The sequence below is a fragment of the Tympanuchus pallidicinctus genome, unplaced genomic scaffold (assembly GCF_026119805.1).
Source record: "Tympanuchus pallidicinctus isolate F22 unplaced genomic scaffold, pur_lepc_1.0 scaffold2, whole genome shotgun sequence".
In the NCBI taxonomy this organism is placed as follows: Eukaryota; Metazoa; Chordata; class Aves; order Galliformes; family Phasianidae; genus Tympanuchus; species Tympanuchus pallidicinctus.
The window spans coordinates 2,272,225-2,291,562 of record NW_026294721.1 but is presented as its reverse complement, the minus strand read 5'-3'; the positions used below and the strand labels follow the sequence as shown (position 1 = coordinate 2,291,562).

The 19,338-nt window shown below is 50.8% G+C and overlaps 2 protein-coding genes across 10 annotated transcripts; both read right to left on the bottom strand.

Moving 5' to 3' along the window:
- Positions 1-165: 165 nt before the first annotated feature.
- PANK2 (pantothenate kinase 2) lies at positions 166-9,354 on the bottom strand. Of its 3 annotated transcripts, XM_052682475.1 has the most exons (9): positions 8,050-8,873; positions 7,773-7,863; position 6,518; positions 4,175-4,527; positions 2,982-3,235; positions 2,115-2,291; positions 1,792-1,915; positions 867-992; positions 166-754 (listed from the first exon to the last, which is right to left on the bottom strand). In XM_052682475.1, exons 1-9 carry the CDS (start codon positions 8,253-8,255, stop codon positions 704-706), a joined length of 1,383 nt encoding a protein of 460 aa, XP_052538435.1. In that variant the 5' UTR covers positions 8,256-8,873; the 3' UTR covers positions 166-703. The 3 variants fall into 3 exon arrangements, with proteins under 3 accessions (XP_052538435.1, XP_052538433.1, XP_052538434.1); XM_052682473.1 differs by lacking the exons at position 6,518; positions 7,773-7,863; positions 8,050-8,873 and adding an exon at positions 9,103-9,354; XM_052682474.1 differs by lacking the exons at position 6,518; positions 7,773-7,863; positions 8,050-8,873 and having other exon boundaries at positions 4,318-4,433.
- Positions 9,355-11,354: 2,000 nt separating this feature from the next.
- MAVS (mitochondrial antiviral signaling protein) lies at positions 11,355-17,788 on the bottom strand. 7 transcript variants are annotated; one of them, XM_052682465.1, is made up of 7 exons: positions 17,739-17,788; positions 17,113-17,242; positions 16,065-16,239; positions 15,421-15,677; positions 14,417-14,966; positions 13,613-13,767; positions 11,355-13,004 (listed from the first exon to the last, which is right to left on the bottom strand). In XM_052682465.1, the coding sequence occupies exons 2-7, from the start codon at positions 17,227-17,229 to the stop codon at positions 12,333-12,335; spliced, it is 1,926 nt and encodes a 641-aa protein (XP_052538425.1). In that variant the 5' UTR covers positions 17,230-17,242; positions 17,739-17,788; the 3' UTR covers positions 11,355-12,332. The 7 variants fall into 7 exon arrangements, with proteins under 7 accessions (XP_052538425.1, XP_052538426.1, XP_052538422.1 ...); XM_052682466.1 differs by having other exon boundaries at positions 17,729-17,780; XM_052682462.1 differs by having other exon boundaries at positions 17,113-17,343; positions 17,729-17,772.
- Between the last annotated feature and the right edge of the window lie 1,550 nt (positions 17,789-19,338).

Here is a 19,338-nt window from a genome sequence, read left to right as displayed (position 1 = left end):
CATCTCCCAGCACAGCTTCAGGGTCTCATCTAAAACAGGGCACATCTGAATGTATCATTTCAGACCCAAAGGAGAGGCACAGCAAAGGAGAGCACCAAGCAAGGAGTTTACAAATGGGACGCACTCAGCTTTTCTGGTTGTAAATATTATCCATTATCAGCATCACTGTTGTTCTGATCATTTATTGAGGAAGCAGCGTGCTACTTCCAAATCCGTGTCCTGAGAGCAGAGGTTGCAAAGTGCACAGCCTAATTCAGGCTGTGTGCAAGGAGGAAACAAAAGAACAACTGCTATATATATGGGAAGTGCAGCTTCACCCCCCAAACTACTCTAGTATATAAGCACTGAATGAAGCATTACAGAAAAAATCCCAAATACTTGACTGAAAGAAACAGTAAACTCTTTGGTATCGTTCTATGCAGCCCTGCTGATAGCATGACTGTGTCCAGCAGAGCACTGTGGGGTCTGGAGGGAACAGGAATGGTCCTTATGGTGTTATGTGCTGCAGTTCTCACCCCTCCACAGATTTGTAGGAGAATGAGAATGTGACATCTTTCATCTGCAGAACACAGAACCTTGCAGCTGACACCTGTAATGTGGGAACTAAACAGACATACAGCACTCAGAGGCATTGATGAAAGTGCTTTAAAGCTTCATGTGGGCACTGTGACTTCATTGCTCGAACGTATGGAACCTGGTTGGATCAGGCTGAGTCCAGGAGCTCCAGCAGAGCACCAACTGCACCAAAGTAACCCTGAGGAGCAAACAGATCCGTTAACAGCCCAAAGGCGGGCGCGCGAGCGACGTGGGGAAGGAATAACAGGAAATGATAGGTTTGACAAGAGAAATGTGAAAGGGAATCTCACCTCATGTTCCAAGAACAGTGCTTTCAGCTGTCCCTTCGACCAGTAGTCCAAAGCATAGGCCAGAAGCTTCATGGAGATGGTGTTGATCCGGAGGAAATTGCCGATGAAGACGACCCGGTCGATGTTCTGTGAAGAAAAAGATGGGAACGTTAAGGCTGGATTCCATGGTTCTGCTTGCGACAATGGAAACACCACCTGAGGGTCAGAAGAAAAGCAATGGCACTTTGTAGTGCTCTCTAAAAGGCCATCTGTAGCCGTTCAAGTGTGTTTTCCACTGAGATGTTCTGTTGGTATGGTGCTTACAAGTTTTACAAGTAAATAGCAGTAAGTACAGACAACAGGAAGAGTGGAGTGTGCTTCCTCTGTCAGCTCGGACCATAGGAAGAGGCTCAAACTCAAGAGCATGCCTCTGTTCTTTCATAGCCCTGTACAATGCTGCTTGACATGAACGCAACAAGGCAGCACTGTAAAGAAGCTGAAAGCACAGAGATACAGTCATGTCCAGGAAAGTGGTGCTGCTTGACCAGGAGAACAAAAGCAAGTGGTGAAAAGAACGTAGGAAAGGTCTCCCACCTCTCCCCCTCCACCCCAACTTCAGTGCTAAATACACAAGAAAACACACAGCATTGTGGTGGAAAAGGGGCCGTATTGTGCTGCCAAAGAGAACCTCCCAAGAGCCAGCCCAAATTCATGGGGAGTAACTCAGCTCACAGTGATCTGCCTCAAAGTACACAGACAAGCAAGAACAAAATTTGGATTCAACACCGATGAATCCAAAAAAGGGGCAGATTGCAACGCAGTGAAGATCCAGAGAAACAAGAATGAACACCCAGCCACAGGAAGGCGTGCAGGAAAAGAGACAGCAGAACAGCAGTGCAGAAGTGAGGCTTCAGAGGGGAAACAACAGAATGCCTTTCCCCCATACCTCATTGAGCGCACACATCCGCGCGATGGAGCCGATGTTGTTGGTGATGGTTATCAAGGTGGCCTTGGCCAGGTCCTCTTTGCTCACAGATTCCCTCTTCTCCTTGCTCATCATGTTTCCAAAACTGTCAAGAAAGTTTTAGGGTTAAAGGTTTACTTGCATCAAAATTCCAGAAGAAAAAAAAAAGAAAAAAAAAAGGGAATTACTGGGTTAACTCGAATGATAGTGTGAAAGAATCAGTGTAGTCTTGAGACATTAAGACGTTTGGTTTTTCATTGCTGCACAACCTGTGCTGAGAACAACCCAGCAGTGACCACCATTACCTGGATGCTACGGCCCAGCCTGGCAGCCCGAACCGCTCGTAGTCTCCTCCATAAATGTCCCTCACCAACTTGTCCACTTTGGTGCTGTCCCCACGGGATGCCATCTCCATGGCCTCCTCAAAGGTGGAGCAACCCGTGAGAAGGCAGCAGAGCCCAAAGAAGGTTCCCCCTCCGAGACTGCAATGGAAAGCAAGAGGAAAGTTGTTCACTGGGCTTTGGGAAACTCGACGTGCCGTCACCTAACTGTGTAAACCACCATTAACGATGTTTAATAGGATTGAGACCTGTGCCAAGGGGTTTCATCAATGCTCATTTTCATGAACTTCAGGGAAGCTCACAGCCACAAAGCTCTTTGGCTTCACTGGGCAACAACAGTCGCATTTTCAATGCAGCTGTCCACAGAATCACAGAAACATCAAGGTTGGAAAAGACCTATGAGATCATCCAGTCCAACCACCCACCTCTCACCAATAGTTCTCACTAAACCATGTCCCTCGACACAGAATCCAAACGTTCCTTAATGTCCAGAAGCTGTGTGGGGAACTAAGATTGTCCCAGCACATCTGCTGAACTGACTGGAGGTAAACATTGCTCATATTTGGGGTCTCTGATACACCCAGTTAAATCCTGCAGCTGAGAAACCAGCTTTTAAAGATGCCTGTTGCAGTAAGGAGGCTGAAACATGAAATTCAGATTCCCTTTTCCAGGAGGAATCTTTGTTGGCACAGATGAGGGACTGCAGTAAAAGCTGGAGTGTGACACTCAACACAGCACCTCTGATGCAGCCTGCTCCCAAAAGCACAGTGCAGAAACACACTGCAGGCTGAAACAAACTCCAAAGTGGACACAGCCCATTGCAGCACTCACCTGGTGCCCGTCACCCGTCTGTAGTTTTCCTTCGAATACACAGCCAAAATGCTGACCCCTGAGCCAATGTTCACCAGAAGGAGAGGGTATGGATTCCTCAAAGTGAACGGGAGCTTCTGACAGCGTTCGGTGTCGGTCGGGTGTTGGAAATAGTAGCACTCTGAACGGCCGTTGAACCCAACGGAATCGATGTACATGACTCCTTTAATAAGGCAGTCGAGCTCATCCAGCTTACAAAGCTGAAGGTCACCCATCTGGCAGGGGAAAAAAAGAATATTGAAGAAGTAGTTAGGGATGGGAGAGTCGATGCTCACCGCCAGCTAAATTCCAGCTATCTCCATTCCTCCCTACGGGGACAGAGAGAGAAGTGCAGATGACAGCAAGGCTGCGTCTCACCCCCTGTGGACTGCTGACTGTCCTGGCCCTGAAGTGGAGGGCAATAAACAACCTGAGCCATTGGTGGAGGCCAGGAGAATCCAATCCCACTGGGACTCGGAGGGACTGGCAAGAAAAGCAAAGGAGATTTAAATAGGGCGTAAATGTTTGACAAAAAGAGAAAGAAAAGAAAAAACAAAGCGGGAGAAATCAAGATTGTTCTTCCCTTATGTCACTGCCTGGAGAGTGCCTTAAAAAGCCTCTTTATTTGGTACATTTTTCAAGCCTTGTTTAAATATTTAGCAGACACATACTTCACCCATAAACAAGAATCTAACTGATGATAATGGAGCCACGTGACGACGTCAAACTCCAACTGCTAACCCCTTCCAGGTAATTCACCACCTTATTTGCCTGAACCTCCATCAGCAGCACAACGTGTGCTAGAAACGAAGCTATGGGAGCAAACAAAGAGTGAAAATTAAGCATGGGAACACACAGCAATGAGGAAGAAAGAACACTGAGCTGAGTGTAATCGCAGAGCGGCGATACAAAGCCCTGTAAGAGCACACGGCGTGGAGGGCAGGGAGCAATTTTAGAGTTACAGGAATGTGGCATGAGCTTTCAGGAAAGAACACAGCCTAATTTAGAGATGTGAACGTGACTCCACACCCTGCTTCCTGAGCTGAGTTTAATTCCAGTCTAAGCTAAGGCTTAGAAAAGCTGAGAGGCTGCAGAGAAGGACTGGGGGCATTTCTAGCTTTAAGCTTCAAGTTTCGCTGCCAAATCCGAATTGTATACAAGCCAAAAATGCCTACTGTGAGAAAGTCCTGCTCAAATTTGTACGCTCCACCTCCCGTGGCACATAAGGTAGTATGGAGGCTCGAGAAGTGCTTTTCGCTTCCCATTTGAATAAAAGCAGGCATGTCATGGGTAGGAAAGCGTATAAAGTGCAGATTGCCTTTACGTCCACACAGGGAAAGGTCCTTTAGTTCAAGGTGCACATCCCGAATGCCTGTGGATCCGTAGGCCACGTTTGACGTCAGGTACTTGCGGATGTTTTTGAGGTTTTCCACTTCTTCGTCCTCCTCTTCGGCAGTGATGTCCTTTGGTTCAAAATAAACGAGTTTGACCAAGGTCCCACCGATGTCCAGGCCAAACCAAGGGAAGACTGAAAAGAAAGGGGGAAAAAAAAAAGAGATGGTGAAACACAGCAGAAGGAACTGCACACACTGCCTCCACTCCAAATCCTTACTACAACCCCAGGAGCACCACGAAGGCAGACGCATCCCAGGTCTTGCAGTATCCCTCCAGCAACCTGAATCCCCAGCTATTGCTTTTTTAGAGAGCCAGAGCCAAGGATAATAGTGGTGCTCCGACATCAAAGCCGTGCACAAACGGTAACTAATTACAACACACAGCACTGAGGTAGGCAAGTAGTCTAAGATGCCCCAGAGAGACAAAAACAAATGTCTAATTGGATTATTTTATTAGGCAAATTCCCCCACGGTACAAAATATGCATTAGGCCCAGCAACATTTACAGCTGTATGAGATAATGAGCTTCTTGGAAAAGATCAAGAGAAAACCCCCATCAGATGGAATCTGAGATTAGAGCTGAGAGCTGGAACGGATTAATATTGCTATTAATGAGCTAAAGGATGGGCTGGAGCTAACGAGATACCGTAGGGCAAAATGCAGCTTATATTGGCTTATAAACCCAATATATTGCCCTGCTGCCAGAAGTGCAGTATACCTCTCCCTGGTGGGTGGATTCAGAGAGCATCCCCACCTCCCCAGCAGCTGCTGCAGCCAGCAGCTTCCCAAGCTCTCCTTCAAGCATCAAATCATTTCTATGGATTTACAGAGGCCACCCCCAGCCATCACCAAGGGACAAAAGGAGGCCTGAGGTCTATTTTAGGAAGCACGTCCAAACCCCAACCACCCTCTGTTTCTGATGCATTCACCTGAAACAAGAAGAGAGAGAAAAAGAACAGCTGATGGATGAGAGAGGGAGCAACCTGCATGGCTGGCCAACAGAGAGCAACCCAAGGACTTCTGCACTAACATTGCTGCTGCTTTCCTTTCTCTTCACTGCCTCAAGGTTCTGAACCTTCACAGAACCATGGAATGGTTTGGGTCAGAAGGGATCTTCCAGACCATCCCATTCCAACCCTTTTGTCGTTTCATTCCAAACCTTTGTCACTACATCAGCTGGGAGGTTCACACACCAAACTGCAACCTGCAGAGACAGAAACCTTCCAGATTTTAGAGCACAAGAATGGCTTTCCCAGTCCCAGTAGAGGGAAAGCTCTTTAGAAACAGCACCCCAGGTCGTTTTCAGTGTTGGCAACATCTAAAACGTCGATAATCTGCGGGATGATCTATGGCAGCTCTCTGCTGTGGGGGCAGCAGGAGATGGTGCTGCTCCCAGCTCTCCCAGGCTGGAAAGAACCATCACAGACAGCTCTGCAGACACCTTATGCAGGTGCTTAACTTCAATCAGACGGATTAGTGGGCATGGTGGGAATGGGTTGAGGTTGGACTCCATGATCTTAAAGCTCTTTTCCAACCTTCACGATTCTGATTCTTCATTACGGATCAGAGAATCGTAAAGGTTGGAAAAGAGCTCTAAGAATCCCAACCTATCCCCACTGACCACCTCAGTGCCACATCCCAACGCTTCCCAAACTCCTCCAAGGCTGGGATCTCTCATCATGCACAAGTTAAGAATCCGAGGAATGCTCAAAACACTCCCAAGAAAACAGTTCTTTGGTTTACCTATGCAAACAAACACTCAAATAACCAAGATCATGGTCAAAACTTCTCCCATATGCCACGGGTTCGATTCTTTTTGGAAAGGGATGTGGAGCACAAAATTATTTCCAGGTATGGAGAACTGTGCTTTTTCTTACAGGAAATCAGCCAACATGAGAATGCAAGGCAGCCACAGCCATTCCCTATCCGAGAGCTAGAAAAATCCAGGCCTTCAAAGGGAGGAAGCTCTGTTGGATGAACGCCATCACCATCTGCTATCGAGATCTGTCTTCAAATGCTGATTTGTTCCACCGTTTCTCACGCACAGCTCTCTCCCCCGTGAGCCCCCAAAGGCCCTTCTGAGAGCTGCAGCACAGCACACATAGGGCTGGGGGGCACCAGGACCCTTTGGGCACTGACAGCCATGAGCACCACTGCTAAGGTGAAAAAAAAACCAAATAAAACACAATGCTGTTCCATGTGGAAAGTAGCAGGGATGCAAGCAAGGAGCTGCAATCATAGAACCATGGAATGGTTGGGTTGGAAGGGACCTTAAAGTCCATTCAGTCCCAATGCCCTGGGATGCCCAGGGATGCCACCATCCCTGCCCTGTAAGCTCTTGGGGGCAAGAAAACCAAAAATGCCTCTGCAAAATAAATTGCTTTATAAGTCTGGATGGGTTATAAATAATAATAATAACAAAACTCGACAGATTTCTTCTGGCTGGGTTCAAATTTGGAGAACTGTGTCGAGATGAACGAGGTGATACAAACTAAAGACCCCCAGGGGGGATTTTCTCCATGTGAGAAGTGGTGTTGCAGGTTGATCCTTCAGTTAAGAGCCAATTATTCTGGAAGCTAAGGAGATCTGCCTGCAGAGCAGTGAAGACTGATGGTTTAGCTGAGGGGATGACAAGGCTGCCACGCTCCCTCTCAAATACCCAGCATTATATTGTAGTGGGGCCATGGAAATTTAACAGCTGGAAAAGAAATCAATAAAGGAACATTGGTCGGCATTAAATACAAAGTGACACTAAGTCTCCCTCTCCTCACATCTCTAAAAATAGGCTCTGCTGGGAATTCACAGCTCGTATGCAATTCCAAAACAGAAAAAGGGTATTTAAAAAAAATATGTATGTCAAAGCTTGTTTTGTATTGCAAAGCAGCTGCTGATGGTTTAGGTAGGGCTCCACTTTGGAACTCAGACACTTCCTACAACACAGATACAACGTCCTTCCCCTCTCCTTTTGTCAGACAGCACAGCACTACGGATGGTGCCTGCCAGAAGCACCAGAACAAGCTGCTTATTATGATTATTTCCAAAGAAATACAGCCTGCAGAAAAGAGAAATATAACTTGTTTCTCAGGGAAACAAGCTAAAGCCATCTCTGCCAAGGAAAACTTGTTTTCAGGCAGGAGCAGAGCAGGGGAGCACAGGCAGACGTGGGATGGGAGAAGGCTGCTGAACCGAATCGCTGACCTATTTCTCTTATCAGAAAGAAGATTCTTTAGAGAAAAAAAAATACATTCCACTGCTCATTACCATTGGGTATCACCAGCTTCATGCCTGGCACTTCGCCCTGCCTGCAGAAAGCCACTGGGTACAGCTGTACTGCAGCTATGTTAGAGTAAACTCAATGTGAATGTCCTCTTTATTCAACTGCAGTGCTTCCAGTCCAGTGAGGCTGTCCTGGTTTCAGCTGGGACACAGTTAATGTTCTCCATAGTGGTTGGTGCGATGCTGTGCTTTGGCTCTGGGAGGAAAATAAAGCTGATAACGCAGCCATGTTTCAGTTTTGGCTGAGAGGTGCTGCACAGAGCCAAGGTCGTTTCGGCTCCTCGTGCTGCCCTGCTGTGAGGGGCTGGGAGGGCACAAGGAGCTGGGAAGGGACAGAGCAAGGACAGCTGACCTTAACTGGCCAAAGAGACATTTCATACCTTATGGTGTCAAGTGGAACTATAAGACTGGGGAGGCTGTGCAGTGCTGAGCTGCCTGGTAGCTTGAAGGCCTTTAGCTTCTTCAAGAGCGAGGCTGGGGTGCAGGAGGGCACGCAGCTCGACACCCACTGCATTGCTCCAAGTTTATCTCTGACAGAGGATACCACAGATAGAGCTGCACTGATGACACCGTGATCCCAAATCATACCACGCTGACCTTCCAAACGTTCTGTCAAAAACCATCATCTTGTCCTAAAACCACCCCATTTTATGCATTTTATGGAGCCCTTAGAGTTGCAAGGGACCTTTAAAGATTATTTATGCAACAAATCTGAACCTCAACAGAGATGGAAATACCCTTAAAACTTCCCAAGGGTGAAGTGGAAAGGGATAATTCACTCACCAAAAGCTGCCTGCCACCTATTAATGAGCACATCTCTAATTAACAGCCCTGCAGCTACAACTGGTACCTTCAGCTGTCATATTATTACAGTATAACTCTGCTACATCGGAATGACAGAAATTACCACCGTCACCATGGTCCTTGCATCCCTCTGTGGAACTCCTCTCCCATCCTACTGGCCCTTCAGCATGCAGAAAACGCCACGATTGCCTGAATTACTTCACACGAACAACCATTTCCCAAGTGCAGGATGACTCCCACGGTCTGGGAATGAATGAAAGGGAGCACAGCCTCAATGAGCTGGAATGAGAACATCTCAAGGAAGACTTCTGATAGGAACTGTTGCACCTTTTGATTGCAATTCTTCTGTTTTCGGATGCACTCCTTTATTTCACAGTAAGAGATCAGGAAAACAAGAAGAGACGCTCCGTCCCCGAGGTCATTTCACAAACCTTCTCTAGGCAGGAGCCACCTGGCCCCGCCCCCTACTGTAGCCACGCCCATTTACATCTCATTACCGATAACCCCACCCCTTTGGTCAAGCCCCGCCCACTTCCTGCTGTCGACCTTAGACTCACTCCCTCATCCCCTCCCCTTTGGGCCCCGCCCCCCTCCAGGCCCCGCCCCCGCGCCCCCTCCGCCTCACTCACGCGGGCGGTTCTTGCGGACCGAGTCCCGCCGAAGGCCGCAGGCTGCGCTGCGCCTCTCGCAGTGCTCCGGTCCCGCCGCAGCGCTTCCAGCGCCCGTCCCGCCGCCGCTCCATTGCCGCGGCTTCCCCGCTTCCGCTTCCCGCCTCCGAGGTTTCTCATCCGCGCCGCTGCCTTTGCGCCGCGGCTCCATCCTCCGCACGGCCCGGCCCCATGGGCCGCTCGCGCCGCACCGCGCCGCGCTCCTCAACGGCCACCGCCGCAGCCACCGCCCGCAGCGCGCCTGCGCCGAGCGGCGCCGAGCGGCGCCCCCGGCCCTCGGGAAGTGGGAGGGAGAAGCTTCTGAGGCGGCGTCCAATGGGAATCCTTTGCCGAACGGACCGACGGGCGGTCTGGCCAATGAGAAGCAAAGATCGGACAGAGAGCCCGCCTACAGCGTTATTGATAAGTCCAACTGTCCAATACGATACGGGAACTCGGAACAGGGCGGGGATTAAGGCGGCCGAGAGGGGCGGAACAGTACGCAGCGCATTGGCCTATGGCGTCCCGTGGGAAAGAGTGACGCGGCAGCTAGCCAATGACGTGAGGTGTCTGATGGTGGAGGCAGGCTGATTGGCAGGCCGAGTAACCATGGCAACGCAGATGGGTGCTGAGGCCTTGCGCATCCCTTCACAGCCAGGGGACAGTCGGGCATTAATTCGAGACCAAAGAGATAAATGCCTGACTGTCACTGTGCCACACAGAGGCTCTGAAACATGAGATTTTCCCTCAGGTTACAAACACAGCACCCTCAAAAGTTTCGTGGTGTGGCAAACAGTTTTTATTACGTATTCCATCCTAGGTATCCCTTTCGCTGATTTCTGTCTTTAAAGTGCTACATGACAGCTAGGAAAATAGAGGCACTTCACAGCAAACACCAAGAAAAACAAATGCTTTATGTGCTAATAAATCAGGTGTGTTTTCATAGGAAGTGCAGGAGCTAAAAAGCACTGGGAAAATACATGAAGAAATCTGCAGGCAGAGAAGAGAGCCTTGGTATGGATGCTGCTGGCTTGAGATCTCCCAAACACCCTCAAAAATGGCACAGAAAGCAGCAGGAGAAGATGTAGGCCTCCTCTTTCTCATGGTGAGAACAGCCCCTGTGCCCCATCACTGAGAAGAGGATGGAAAGTGCATTTAAAACGCCCTCTCTCATCCACGGATGGGTAAAATGCTGGGCACTGAGCAAGAAGTGAACATCTCGAGTTCGCTCTTGGGCCCTGTCAGAGCAATTTCAACCACCTCACTCTTGCATGTATTTATTGCTCTTGTCCATTTATAAGGGAGGCACTTTGTGCATTTTGGGGCTTTTTCAAGTTGTCAGCCCTACTAAACCGAAGCAGAAGTCCCCCAGCCTGCTGTGCTGTGACAGAACCATTTGTAATTTGGAGACCATTTACCCAAGTCAGAAGAGGCTAAATGATCTTATAGGTTGTTTCCAACCTTATGATTCTATGATTCCTCCAGGCTAACGGGCTGCTAAGGCAATCAACCAAAAATAAGGCAGAGCTCTGGGAAAACCAGCATGTGGCTCAACAACTTGGGAATATGGGACTGGAAAGAGGTGGGCAGGTGCCTTCCAAAACACATTTCCTTTGGAATATGTAAGAACCCAACTCATGCAAATACTGTGGTCAGAGCAGCTCACATCCAGCACCTCAAGAATACTATTCCATCTAGAAAAGCCTCAGGACACCTCAATTCTGGACACAGAGCCATCAGACTGCAGCCCAGATCAGCCTTGCAGTTCAGTCACTGCAGTGGTTTAAAGCCCATAGCACCCTGACCAGCCAGTCACATTCAAGCCATGGCTGTCCATGATACAAGCCTTCTGCTGTGCAAATCTGTCTCCACATCTCCATACTTTTTGCCCAACTCTGCCTCCTGCCATGGCTTCCATTTCCTGCAGCTCACAGGATTGCAGGGCAACCTAAAAGTCCATGCTGGTGCATTTAGAGCTTAAAAAAAATTAATAATCTCTAACTAAAATAACCCACTTTCTTACTTTTGTGCCTCTGTCCTTTTGGGAGGGAGCAGGTGAGTGATGGTGAACAGCCCACAGCCATTGCAACAGAGGAAACAGGCAGCGCGGCTTGGGGTGGTTGAACTCTGCCTGGAGTTGGACATGAAGGCAAACAGCAACTGAAAAGGATCGTTGCTGCCCCTGAAACCTGTCCTGAGCTGAGGGAACCAAGGGATGCTTATTTGGGTTTGGGATTTTCTCTTATCTGTAAGTGTTGCGGCCCAATCCCCTCAAACTCTCAAGGTGATCCCTGGGAGCAGTTGGGAAATGATGGACTGAAATTTTAAACAGAATCCTCAAGATAACTCAGAACATGTGGACCACCAGCTAGCACTGATGTATGGCCTCCCTGCATCACAAAGAGCTGACCCTATTTATGTCCCAACCTCGACATAAGTTTCTATCTCATTGCACCAGGTACTGGGAAATGTGAGAATTACATCCACCCTCCTAGCCAGGCTCACTAAATACAGCCTGTAGATCAAAAGGCACACAGCAATCCTAGGTGAGAGCAAGTCTGGCTCATGCTGGTATTGCATGAAATTGTCTTCTGAAAGCATATGCTTAAATCCTTTCTCCCCCTGTCTGGCAGAAAGGAGAAGTGAGATTGATCCATGAGAAAGCTGCACAAGGGTATACACAACTCCTTCTGGCTCCACTGCTCCATCCCCAGGGGTGTCAGTGCTGTGTGTCGAAGTCCTGGATCCTGTGCCATTTCTGACCCACAGGTGCAGGGCACGATACTCCAAAGGAAAGCACTGTAGCAGGATGAGGGCTCCTGGGAGAGGGGACAGCTTGCACACAGTCCAGCCTGGCACATCCTCATCACAGGAACATTTCTTGGCAGGAGAGGGGCCATCCAGAACCAAATGTGAAGATGAGAATGGCCAGGAAGGCTCTGATTTTGGCCTCGAGGGATCACCTCCTGAGAGACACCCTCACTGTGGGTGAAAAAGAAGGCAGCACAGACAGGAAGGTGGTTGGGAATCAGACCAAAACCCAACAGCATCACACAACCAAGGCATCTTCCAGGAAACTTTCTGGGAAGAGATTTAACAAAGCCCCTACAGTCCCTCTAACTGTTCTTCGGGCTTCAAACATGCTGGCCAACTTCCTTCTACGAAGAGGAATCTCCCTTTGGTAGCTGTGGCATCTCATCTTCTCTCTGCTGCTATTTCTGCAATCGTGTGTACACCAGAAACACTGAGATCAGTGCAATGCCAACAGCTGGGAGGATGTACAGCAGGGACGGCCCATTGCTGTCCCCTGATGTGGGGACTTTGACCTGAGATGAGTTGGTTGCAGCATTACTTCCCTTGTTTGAGTCAGGAGAGCCTTCAGAGGGGACTGCTCCATCTCGGACATCATTGCCTGCTTCCAGCAGGGCACTGAGGTGATGTTCCACATGGACCTCGTGGGTGCCCACAGAAGGGCTGGCCCAGCTCAGAGGTGGATAAGGGCTCTCTCCAGCTGCCTTTTCTCCCCCAGGGTCTGCATGAACTGCTGGAGTTGCAGACCAGCGCCCTGAGTTGGCTCTGGACTGTGCTTCTCCAGGCCTCAAGCTGTCTGCGCTCACCATGAGCGGGTCGCTGCTCAAGCCAAGGTGACTGGACGTGTTGGAACTGGGGCTGCCCAGGTATCTGGCAGCTGCCTTTTTTGGGCTCTCTCCTACTACAGACTGGAGGGCACCTGGCTTGCTGAGCTCCACGTCTTCCTCCTCATTATCATGAGATGCCCAGATGCTGGTAGCAGAGCTCACTCGTGAGGGGGTCTTCCCAGCTGCGCCTTCAAAGCTTCCTGCAGCGTTCATAGCTGAGAGGGAGGCCACTGAGGCAGAGATCACCTTTGGAAGACAAAGAGAGTGGCAATCTCAGCTGGGTGCTGTGGGGAGCACCCATTCAGCCTGTCTCAGGCACCCACATCACACAACCGAGCACACTTCTCTATCATTTTCTCCAGCTACTGACAGTGTGGCTGGGACATAAAACAACAAGGGCAGGGAAAGCAGAAGGGGTAGGAAGGTGTTGAAGCTCCGGGGAGCCTCTAGGATTTGTGAGAGATGCAAGGAGAAAGGGGAGACAAATAGGGACAGAGATGACTGGGGTGGAGATGGGCATCTGGACTGACAGAGCCAGTTCTTTGCCCCATATACCTGAGGGCTCAAGCAGAGCCACAGAATCATTTGGGGACACCCCAGGTGAGTTTTGGGGTCAGGACCCCACTGGGATCACAATCTGATCTAAATGTTTTTTGCAACACCCACCAGCCAAAGCAGCTCTCCCAGGCATGCTCTGAAATACAACAGGACAGAAAGAGGAACACAGCAAAGAAAAACCCCTAAATAAACCCCCCATCAGATAAAAATCTCACAGTGCAGCAAAAACCATCCTCGCCACGGGGATTTCACAAGGACCTGAAGGAAATGCAACCAATAACTGAAAGGTCACCTACTTGCTCCTTCTGTGGCATGGAGGGGGTGCTGCTGGCTGCTTCCTCCCCAGGCAGCGTTCTCTCTCGTACAGGAGGCTTCAAGGAGGTGTCACAGAATGGGGAAATATCTCTGGGTGCAGAGGTTGAGACTGAGGTGGCTGTTTCCTTCCAAACATCTGAAGGAGAAAACAAAGCACGCTGCGTTAACCAGGAGAACTCAAGGTGAGCCTCTTCTCAAGGGATGCTGCAGTAGGATACATCACTTCCAGGGCAGGTTCTTACCTGCGTTCATGGGTTTTCATCTTTTTCCCTCATCACATCTGTGTTAATTTGCACAGAATGGAAACTGCAGCCTGTGCTCAGCACAGAGCAAGTCCAAGATGTGGGCAAGGGACTGGAACCACAGAGAAGCTCAGGGCAGTTGAGCTTTCCCAGCGGCAGGCGCAGGTAAAGCAGACAGCACCAGTGCAGCCTGCACCTCAGCACTGCCAGCCTGTTCCTCTCTCTTTGAGACTGGGGTGTTCCCAGCCTGCTGAAACAGGAGGGCATGGACACAGAGCTATGAAGTTTTACATCAGAAACAAAGCAAGCACGTCTGCCAAGTATATAAGGGGAGGAACAGCATCTGCAGAGAAAACTAGGGGAAAAAAAGCAGTCAAGGTAGATGCCTGCACAAACCAGCTTCCCTGCCTTCTTAGAGGAGGTAACTGGGATCTCCTAAGAGACAGGAGCTAACAGCCATTATCAGCACCTTAAGTGACTGCAGAGCAGCACCTCCAGCCCTGCTCCATCTGAACCTGCGGACTACAAAGGAAGGAAACCCACCTCCACCTCCTTCACGCTCTCTCTCAATCTGCTTCTGCTCTACATCAAACTGCTGTTGTATAAGCAAGGGGTTGCGCATATCCACAAAGCTGCTCGGGGGCCCATCGTGCTTGGAACTGTGCACAGCTCGTTGCTCCTGTGTCCTCAGAGAGGCTGGGGGCTGCAGTCCCCCACCGCCAGCGGTCTCCACCAACCTCACAGGCAACTCACTGGAGATGTAGACGTCTTCTTGGGGCTCGTTCCTGGTTTGCTCAGGGCCAGAAGCAGCACTCAAATCCTTTGGTGGAAGAGAGCCCAGATCCAAGTTTGGCACGCCACGTTGGAGGTGGTTTGCGTTCCCAAAACACCCGTTGTCCACACACACCGGATGCCGGTGGCTCAGCCACTCCTGGCCCTGCTCAGGGGACACAGATGGTAAAACTGTGCTGGATGCCCCAGGGGTCTCCACTGCCTCTTGAAGCTCTTTGGTGGGGTATGGGACAGGTTTCTCTTTGCCATCACAGACCGTGTTCGTCATCAGCGGAGGCTGGGGACTCTTTCTTTCTGGGTGCTGGAAGAAAATGAGCTACGTTAAATCACCATGCAGCCCCACTTCAGTTAGGATGAGGGCACGTGAGGCCACCAGGGTGTCTCAAAAGCAAACCTGGTGACCCATGTGAGCCTGAAGACGAGTTGCACCCACTGAACAGGTCACAGAAGCAGTGGGCTTCATGTGTCAGAGAATATGGAGAGGCTGTAAAGCTGCACTTACATGCTTGGAGGGGAGTAGTTACAGCCTTGTATAAATGCTATAAGAGAACAGTTGGCTGCCTCTCACCAGCAGCAGCTGCAAGAGCTCTGTGTGGAAACAGCAGACAAGGTGCCCTCTGCTTCTCCTCATGGGTGAAGCTGCCAGGCGCAACGAACACACAGCAGAGGTCAGCAACAAGACCCTAATTGTGGCATCCAAAACACCAACCCTCCAGTCCAAAAAGGATCTTTGCAGTCCCGTGTGCTCTGCTCACCGATTCCTGCACCGGTGCCCTGGCATCCAGTTCTGTGCTGGAAACATCTGAGCTCACAGCTGAGGTCGCAGTGGTGGCAGCAGCAGGTGAGAGAGGTGGATGGCCACCAGCAGATGGGTTGGAGCGTGGTGGCTCAGCCTTTGGGGCTTCTGCAGCAGAGCTTGGCCCTGAGAATGGCTTCAGGGCACCGTCGGAGGAAACAGCAGGCCAGGCAGCAGAAGCTGAAGCACTTGGAGGAGCCAAGGCACCTGGAGGAGCTGAGGCAGCCCAGGAAAACCAAGGAGACAGAAGATGAGCATGGGCCCAAGGCAGCCCTTTTCATGCCCACGCTCCACCCCCATAACAGCCAAGCCCGCAGTGCCTCTTAATTCATTTTTCCATCTCCCCTCAAGACAAGGAGAACAAGACACACAAGCCACTGTCAGCCCAAGCAGCTTTGGACAAGGAACCGTGCAGACATTCTGCCATCCCTGGGCATGTCACAGGGGCAACACATCTTTGGGGACAAGTCACAGATACCCATGGACTCCTGCATGAGACACAGTTGTTGTATACGGACTCCCCACCAAGAACAGGAGCTAGACCCTGAGAGAAACAAGCATCCAAGCATACTGGGGAGACCCAGGGGTGTTGAGGCCACTTACGGGCTTGGTAGAGGTCATAAACCTGCTGCAGCTCCTCAGCCAGGTGCCCCGCATTGTTCTGGTGCAGTGCATTGATCAGGTCCATCACCCAGCCCTTTCGGCACTTCAGGTGCTGGTAAAATTTGTACACAGTGGCACGGATCCCCCGCATCTCCTGCCGGGTGTGAAGCTCATCCTGAACAAAACACATTGAGAAGCACAGGCTGCCTTAGAAACAGAATCACGAAATGGCTTGGGTTGTAAGGGAACCTAAAGATCAATCAGTTGCAACTGCTGCTGAGGGCAGGGACATTTTCCACTGCTCACAGCTCCATCCAGGCCAGCCTTGAGCACCTTCAGGGATGAGGCACCCACAGCTTCTCTGGGCAGACTGTGACAGGGCCTCATCACGTTAATAGCGAGGAATTTCTTCCTAATATCTAATCAAAATCTCTTTTAGTTTAAAGCACTCTTTATCTTATCTCCACGCTCCCTGATAAAGAGTCCCTAGCCTTCCTGTAGGCCCCTTTATGTCCTGGAAGGCTGCAGTGAGGTCTCTCTGTAGCTTTCCCTTCTGCAGGCTGAACACTCCCAGCTCTCTGCCTGTCTCCACAGCAGAGTTCATAGAATCACAGAACCACAGAATGGCCTGGGTTGAAAAGGACCACAATGATGATGTAGTTCCAACCTCCTGCTATGTGCAGGGTCACCAACCAGCAGACCAGGCTGCCACATCCAGCCTGGCCTTGAATGCCTGCAGGGATGGGGCATCCACAGCCTCCCTGGGCAACCTGTTCCAGTGCTTCACCACCCTCTGAGTTGCTGCAACTTCTGAGCACCCTCATGACCCCATCCAGTCTCACTCCAGCAACTCCACATCTTTGTGCTGGGGGGCTGAGAGCTGAACGCAGCGCTGCAGATGGGGGCTCAGGCAGCAGAGCAGAGGGGACAATTCCCTCCCTCACCACTCTGGGCACACGTAAAGCAGCTACACACCAACCCACGTCATACATACACTGGGCAGAGTGCCCACGCAGCCCAGCAGCACTCAGAGCAACGGAGAATTTACCCTGTCAGCATCGGTGAGGCAGCTCAGGGAATCGACCAGCGACGCCACGTGGATGTCACAGAACCTGCTCATGTTCTTCAGGATGTGGTTGTACACTTTGTCCTCAGCAAAACCCATCGTGGCTCAGTGCCTGCAGGGACAAGGACTGAAGGTGAGTGGAGCTCAGGAGCAGAGCTGCTGTTTGCCTCTTAGCAAGCTGGGCTGTCAACAGCAGGAAAGGCAGTCGTTGGGCTGGGGAAAGAGCACAGGGGAAATCTCACATGAAATACACATAAAATATGGATTAAATGGGCAGGGTTAAAGTTTAACTCTTGGCAGAACTTCGTTTTTCCTTCATGTTGGACCCACGGCCCTGTGTTTGCACAGCTGGCTGCACTCGGGTGATTCTTTTTGTCTTCAAAACGCTTTCTTTTTCCCCCCTCAATAACACTGAAACTTTCTCAAATCCAACGGAAAGAGGAAGAGAAAGCGGGCACAGCGCCCGGCCCCGAGGCGGCTGCTTCCAAAATCCCACGGGCACGAAGGAAAAGAGAGATCGGACCTCCTAACCCGGATCCCAGCCCCGGTCCACGTCCTTCTCCCGATCCCCGTCCTTCTCCCTGCCCTTATCCCGTACCCGGCCCCACCTGCGTCCGCCGCCACCTCCGCCCGTCCCGGGTCAGCGCCGAGCCCCGCCCACCACCTCGTTCACTCTTCTCATTGGTCACCGCGCCCGTCCGTCCCCGACGGAAGGGCGGTGATAGGCGGAGCCCTGGGAGGAGAGACAGGCCTGGCCCGGGCCTTCGGGCCCTACTGTGACTCGGAGCGCCCTAAAATCGAGAGTCTGGACAGGTTTAATGTTCGTAGTGCTGTGTTATCATCAGCTGTAAATTCCTCACGCCCCGAATCGTTCTTTGCCACCACAAATCACAGAATCACGTCATAGAATCATAGAATGGCCAGGCTTGGAAGGGACCTCAAGGATCATGAAGCTCCAACCCCCTGCCACACGCAGGGCCACCAACCTCCACATTTCATAGCAGCCCAGGGTGCCCAGGGCCCCATCCAACCTGGCCTTGAACACCTCCAGGGATGGACGGGGCATCACAGCCTCTCTGGGCAGCTGTTCCAGCACCTCACCACTCTCTCTGTCAAGAACTTCCCCCTCACATCCAACCTCAATCTTCCCTCCTCAACTTCAAACCATTTCCCCTTGTCCTGCTGTTATCAAACCTTTCGCAGAGTTGATTCCCGTCCTGTCTGTAGGCTCCCTTTAGTTACTGAAGACTGCCATGAGGTCACCCTGCAGCCTTCTTTTCTCCAGGCTGAACAAGCCCAGCTCCCTCAGCCTGTCTTCACCTGTCTTCTCCAGCCCTCTGATCGTCTTTGTGGCCCTCCCCTGCACCCTCTCCAACAGCTCTCTGTCTTTCTTGTATTGGGAGCCCCATGCTGTCCCTGGGTACAGTACCAAGGTCCTGCAGATGGGGCCTCACAAGAGCAGAGTAGAAGGGGACAATCACCTCCCTGTCCCTGCTGGCCACCCCTCTTCTGATGGAGCCCAGGATCCCATTTGCTTTCCGAGCTGCAAGAGCACACTGCTGGCTCATGTTAAGCTTTTCATCCATCAGGAACCCCAGGTCCTTCTCTGCAGGGCTGCTCTCAAGGGCTGCTCCTTCCTGTCTGTATGGATGCCTGGGATTTCTCCAGCCCAAGTGCCAAACCTTGCACTTTGCTGTGTTGAACCTCATTAGATTCACTCGGGCCCACATTTCAAGTTTGTTGAGGTCCCTCTGAATGGCATCCCTTCCTTCCACTGCGTCAGCAACAACAACCAAAAAAAAGAAGTCAAAAATTCGGAGTCACACGTTTTCCCCAAAAGCCGTGACTTTGAGCAAGGAGAGCTGTTTCACAACCCCGGGCACAAGCCGGCAGATGGCAGCAGTGTGATATGAATACGAACACGAAACGTGGATTCTCCTTCTCTGTGGATATTCTAAATCCATCTGGAAGCTTTCGTGTGTTACCTGATATAGAGAAGCTGCTTTAGCAAGAGGTTGGATCTCCAGAGGTCCCTTCCAACTCCTGTGATTCTTTAATATCCCTGTGTCATGAGGACGGGGTCCTGGAGGAGAACACTGAGCCCTCAAAGACCCAAGCTAAAATCCAGGTTTCAAACAGAGCGGGAGAATGCTGATGGAATGAGCAGAGCACAGCACATCCTGGTTGGGTCAGGTTGATGTCATTTTG

Coding starts and splice junctions, on each gene's coding strand:
- PANK2 (XM_052682475.1), bottom strand. CDS start 8,255: ATGATTTGGGATCACGGTGTCATCAGTGCAGCTCTATCTGTGGTATCC. Junction 7,864..8,049: donor GTTCCACTTGACACCATAAG/GTATGAAATGTC, acceptor TTCCTCCCAGAG/CCAAAGCACAGCATCGCACC. Junction 1,916..2,114: donor GGCTGGGCCGTAGCATCCAG/GTAATGGTGGTC, acceptor CTTTCTTGACAG/TTTTGGAAACATGATGAGCA.
- MAVS (XM_052682465.1), bottom strand. CDS start 17,229: ATGGGTTTTGCTGAGGACAAAGTGTACAACCACATCCTGAAGAACATG. Junction 16,240..17,112: donor GCCTCACCGATGCTGACAGG/GTAAATTCTCCG, acceptor TGTTTTGTTCAG/GATGAGCTTCACACCCGGCA. Junction 13,768..14,416: donor AGAGCGTGAAGGAGGTGGAG/GTGGGTTTCCTT, acceptor TTTCTCCTTCAG/ATGTTTGGAAGGAAACAGCC.